This window comes from Penaeus vannamei, chromosome 10, assembly GCF_042767895.1.
Source record: "Penaeus vannamei isolate JL-2024 chromosome 10, ASM4276789v1, whole genome shotgun sequence".
Classification (NCBI taxonomy): Eukaryota; Metazoa; Arthropoda; class Malacostraca; order Decapoda; family Penaeidae; genus Penaeus; species Penaeus vannamei.
In genome coordinates, this window is record NC_091558.1 from 16,845,932 (window position 1) to 16,850,931 (window position 5,000).

Genomic DNA, 5,000 nt, shown 5'->3' on the forward strand with positions numbered 1-5,000 from the left:
GTTACAAGTAATATCTCACAATAAACGCCACCTTCACCTACAGAGATGAACCTGCCTGCGGTACCATCCTCACCTTCGCCCAGTTCCTTTTCATTGCCATCGAGGGCTTTGTGGTCACCATGGACTGCGGGAGGAGGAAGAATGCAATTCCTGTCAAGTACGTGATCCTCTAGTCTGTTCATATACTTTTTTTTACTTTATTTTTTACCTCTGGAAGGCTGCTGCGGTTTTGTAATATCACGTATATTTCATGTATTTTTTCCCTTTCTCATTTGCATCTGGAAGGGGGCGTCGTTGTAATTTTTGTTTCTTGTTTTTAGAGAATATTTGATACTGATGACGATGTTCTTTACGGTCAACGTCACCAACAACATGGCTTTTGGTTACAAGATTTCCATGCCGCTGCACATTATCTTTCGAAGTGTAAGTTTTCCCGACTCGTCTTTCATTTGTAGAAAAGGTATGGGGGAGAATGAATACCTTCAAAATAAAAATGATACATTTGATCGGTTTCGAATATATTTTCGTTAGAAATGCATTTCTTACGTAGATATATTCGAAACCGATTAAATTCATCCTTGGCACTGAAAAAATATTCATTCTCATTCATACCTTTTCTACATTTGTCACAATGAATACGTTTCGTCTTTTATCATCCTGCCAAGTACGTAATCTACGTATGTAAGCTAAGAATAAATAAATAAATAAAAAACAGTGAAAAGTGGAGGGAAATCGCATTTTTTGCGTAAAGTATCAGCCTTTGCATCGTTTCAGGGAGGCCTCATCGCCAGCCTGGTGATGGGCGTCCTGGTTCTGGGGCGCAGTTACTCCTTGTCAAAGTACCTGTCAGTTATCATGATCACCCTCGGTACCATCATTTGTACTTTCGCGTCGGCAGAGAACCTGGTAAGCTAAACTTTTTAAGTTAGTTGTTATATTTGTATTATATTTTCATACGAATATTTTTTCTGCTGTAGAGTCTGAAGATGGAGAGGTAGGATGTATATGAACTAATCTATAATGAAAGTTAAAATTGGACCAATTTATTTATCATTTCTTCTCAAGAATACCTACTAAACTAATCTAGATCCAACACATTTTATACCCATAATTATCCCTCCCCCTCACACATGCACACAAGCTAAACACAGCTCTGTAACCTCCACGTAACCTCCTTTAGCCAGCGTCTCTCCAGCTATCTCATCATCACGTATCCTCTCACAACCTTCTCACCGCCTTCAGGAGGAGACCAGCGACCCGGCAGACTCCACCTTCACCACTTGGCTCACGGGCATCGGCATCCTGACCTTCGCCCTCTTCATGTCTGCCAGGATGGGGATCTTCCAGGAGATGCTCTACGTCCGCCACGGCAAGCACCCGCGAGAGGCCCTGTTCTTCATCGTGAGTGGCCGGTTTGCAAGGGTCGGGGGCAGTGTACAGGTTGATTCCTAACAGACTGAAGTGAATGATGGAGAATATTTGTCATATTCATAATAAATATCAGATTATCATATGTAACATATTAGAAAAGCAAAGCCATAAGATATATATGTATATATATATATATATATATATATATATATATATATGTGTGTGTGTGTGTGTGTGTGTGTGTGTGTGTGTGTGTGTGTGTGTGTGTGTGTGTGTGTGTGTGAGTGCGTGAGTGAGTGAGTGAGCGAGTGAGAGAGAGAGAGAGACGCACGCACACGAATAGACACGAATAAACATCCGGAACCTGCTTCAGCCATGCCACCAGGGAACCCCCACGACCACGAAGCATTACAACTTCCCTTCCTCTCCCGCAGCACACTCTCTCTCTACCCGGGTTCCTGCTGACGTGGAGGAGCATCGCCGAGCACGTGGCCAAGTTCAGCAGCTCAGCGCCCTTACCTGCCCTCGCCCACGTGCCCTGGCTGGCCTCTGTGCCCAGGCTGTGGCTCTACCTCCTGGGCAATGTTCTCACACAGTATCCTTTTATTTAGTTCGATGGGTCCTTGTAAGAAAGGAGGAGGTGGGGATTATTTGGTGCAGCCGATACATGTTTGTTTTGTTTTGAGTTGGTTTCGTTCCTGTGGTTTCTTACTTCCTTTAGGTATTTGGGATGGCGAGGGAATCAGCTGCAGTGTTCCTTTATTATTATTGTTATAATAATAATTATTATTATTATTATTATTAGTGGTGGTAGTAGTAGTGGTGGTAGTAACAGTAGTAGTGGTGGTAGTAATAGTAGTAGTAGTAGTAGTAGTAGTAGTAGTAGTAGTAGTAGTAGTAGTAGTAGTAGTAGTAGTAGTAGTAGTAGTAGTAGTAGTAGTAGTAGTCGCCGTCGTCCTTATCGTCGCCGTCGTCGTAGTAGTAGTCGTAGTGGTGGTGGTGGTAGTATTAGTAGTAATAGTAGTAGTAGTAATAGTAGTAGTAGTAGTAGTAGCAGCAGCAGCAGCTGTGCCAGTGATATAACCATCACTGTCATATTTAGTTGTATAACGTTATTGTGCATAAAATGGTTATGGTAATTAATTTCACTATTATGATGATGATGATGATAATGGTGATATAATATCCCTCTTTCGTTATATTTCTCCTTAACTCTAACCCACAGATACTTGTGCGTGGGATCGGTGTTCAAGCTAGGTTCAGAAGCCACTTCCCTGACAGTCACCCTGGTTCTCACCCTCAGAAAGTTCATGTCGCTTGTCTTCTCAATCATTTATTTCCAGAATCCCTTCACAATCAACCACTGGATTGGCACCGTCCTTGTTTTCGCCGGCACTCTCATTTTCACAGATGTTTACGGAAAGGCTCGAGAGGCCATGGCAGCGGCGCCCAGAAAGAAAACGGAGTGAGATGAAATGGCGCGAAATAACTCCATTAGTACTGAACTATTTGCAAAAATCGTTGTTTGCAAATTTGTAATGGACATAGTATATGGCACTCCAGAAGTATGTTTTTTTTTGTTGGACAGATGGATTGAACTCTGTGATTAGGACTATGGCGAATGTGATGGTGTTTTGTTAATTCATATACGTAAATATATGGTGCTTTCTGATGGATTGACAATGCATTTGGTCTGCCTTACTCATGTACAGTGAATGTTTGTGTTTGGTTGTTAAACATATATTTTTTGTGATCTTTTTCTTTTGATTAAAGGTTGTGCAACAAAACTGTATTTTATTATTGTTGAGTTAATGTATTATGATTCCATGATTTCTGACAATATAAAAGTGACCGGAGGAAAAAACGTTACTATTTCTTTAATCATGAAGCGAACATAAAACACAAACACACACACACACACTTTCTCTGTCTCTGTCTGTCTCTCCCTATCTCCCTCTCTCCCTCCCTCCCTCTCTCTCTCTCTCTCTCTCTCTCTCTCTCTCTCTCTCTCTCTCTCTCTCTCTCTCTCTCTCTCTCTCTCTCTCTCTCTCTCGCTCTCTTCTACATAAAGGTTCTCATCAATATCTTCCCAGTTTTCCTATTCTTTCCCTCCTAACATCTCTCCCTCCTCTTCGTCTTCTTCCCGCTCCTTCTCCTCCACCTTCACCTCTTCCTTCTTCTCCTCCTCTTCCCCTCCCCTCCTCAGCCAGCGTCTCCTCTTCCTTCTCTTCTTCCGCTTTTACCTCTTCCTCCTTGTCCTGCTCCTACTTATCTCCGCCCCTTCTTCTTTCTATCCTCCTTCCCCTCATCCTCTTCTTTCTCTCCTTCTCCTCCTCTTCCTCCCCCTCGTATCCACACCCTTCAACCCTCGTCAAAAATGCCCCACCACTAATGAACATAAAGACTAGATACCATTACATCAAATTAGATGGAAAAAACACCCTAACGCCATTATAGAATAAAGCCGCCCTCTGTTTCCTCTCTCTCAACTAAAGCTAGTGGTGGCGCCATCCTCATCGTTAAGAAAACAAATGATATTAATAAATGATGATATCAATAGTGATAATGATAATTATAATAGATTTGATGATTATAACGATGGTGATGATAATGATAGTAATAGTACTACTACTACTAATAATAATAACAATGATAATAGTAATGATAATGATGATAATATATTTGATGGTTATAACGGGGATAAACATAATAGTAATAGTACTAATACTAATACTAATAACAACAATGATAATAGTAGTAATCATAATGATCATAATAGTAATAATGATTATAACAATGATAACAAGTGATGATGATGATACTGACACATTAAAATAATAACAAAATCATAATGATGATAATAAAGGTAACAATAATAATAGCGATAATAACAATGGTAATAAAAATGATGATAATGATGAAAATATTGAAATATATGAAAATGATGATAATAGTAACAAGGGTATTGGACGTTCGAATAATGATCAGGATGATTGTAATGATGATGAAAATGATAATCATGACGATGATGACGACGGTGATGGTAATGATGATGACGATAATGACGATAAGGTACTAACGATGATGATGGAATGATGATGATGATGGAGATAATGATGATAATGGTGATGCAGATAAAGATAAAGATAAAGATGAACATGATGATGATGAAGATGAAAATGATGATAATGTTGATGCTAGAGAGTTTGATAATACTATCAACATTTCTAATAACAATGATATTGATAATACTAATACGGCAGACTTTGCATTACTATTATAATAACTAAGGCACTGCCAGAATTGATGATAACAATGATGATAACAATAGTAATACTAATGATGATAATAAAAACAACAGCAACAATTTTGATCATAGCAAACATGACAATTATTTATCATAATGATAATAATGAATAAATAAACGTGCAGAACAAAGTTGACCTCAGTATTGATAAATATTATAATGTAAAGATAACGATGCTATGGCTGACAATAAATAATAACAAGGGAGTCGCCAACGTAAACGATGATAATGCCAATGGTAATAATGACTAACAAGAATAGCAAAAGTAATTTGTTACCAATAACAATGGTGGAAACGATAGTTTGATTAGCGTTATCAGAAA

General features: G+C 39.0%; 1 protein-coding gene across 2 annotated transcripts in view; it reads left to right on the top strand.

Moving 5' to 3' along the window:
- The window catches only part of Efr (ER GDP-fucose transporter), a 6,652-nt gene extending 3,494 nt beyond the window's left edge, over positions 1–3,158 (top strand). For both annotated transcript variants that reach the window (XM_070126402.1, XM_070126403.1), the window contains exons 3-8: positions 44–157; positions 321–423; positions 775–906; positions 1,243–1,401; positions 1,806–1,966; positions 2,597–3,158. In XM_070126402.1, the coding sequence (XP_069982503.1) occupies positions 44–157; positions 321–423; positions 775–906; positions 1,243–1,401; positions 1,806–1,966; positions 2,597–2,840 (913 nt within the window). In that variant the 3' untranslated portion in view covers positions 2,841–3,158. The remainder of the gene's footprint in view (positions 1–43; positions 158–320; positions 424–774; positions 907–1,242; positions 1,402–1,805; positions 1,967–2,596) is intronic.
- The last annotated feature ends 1,842 nt before the right edge of the window (positions 3,159–5,000 follow it).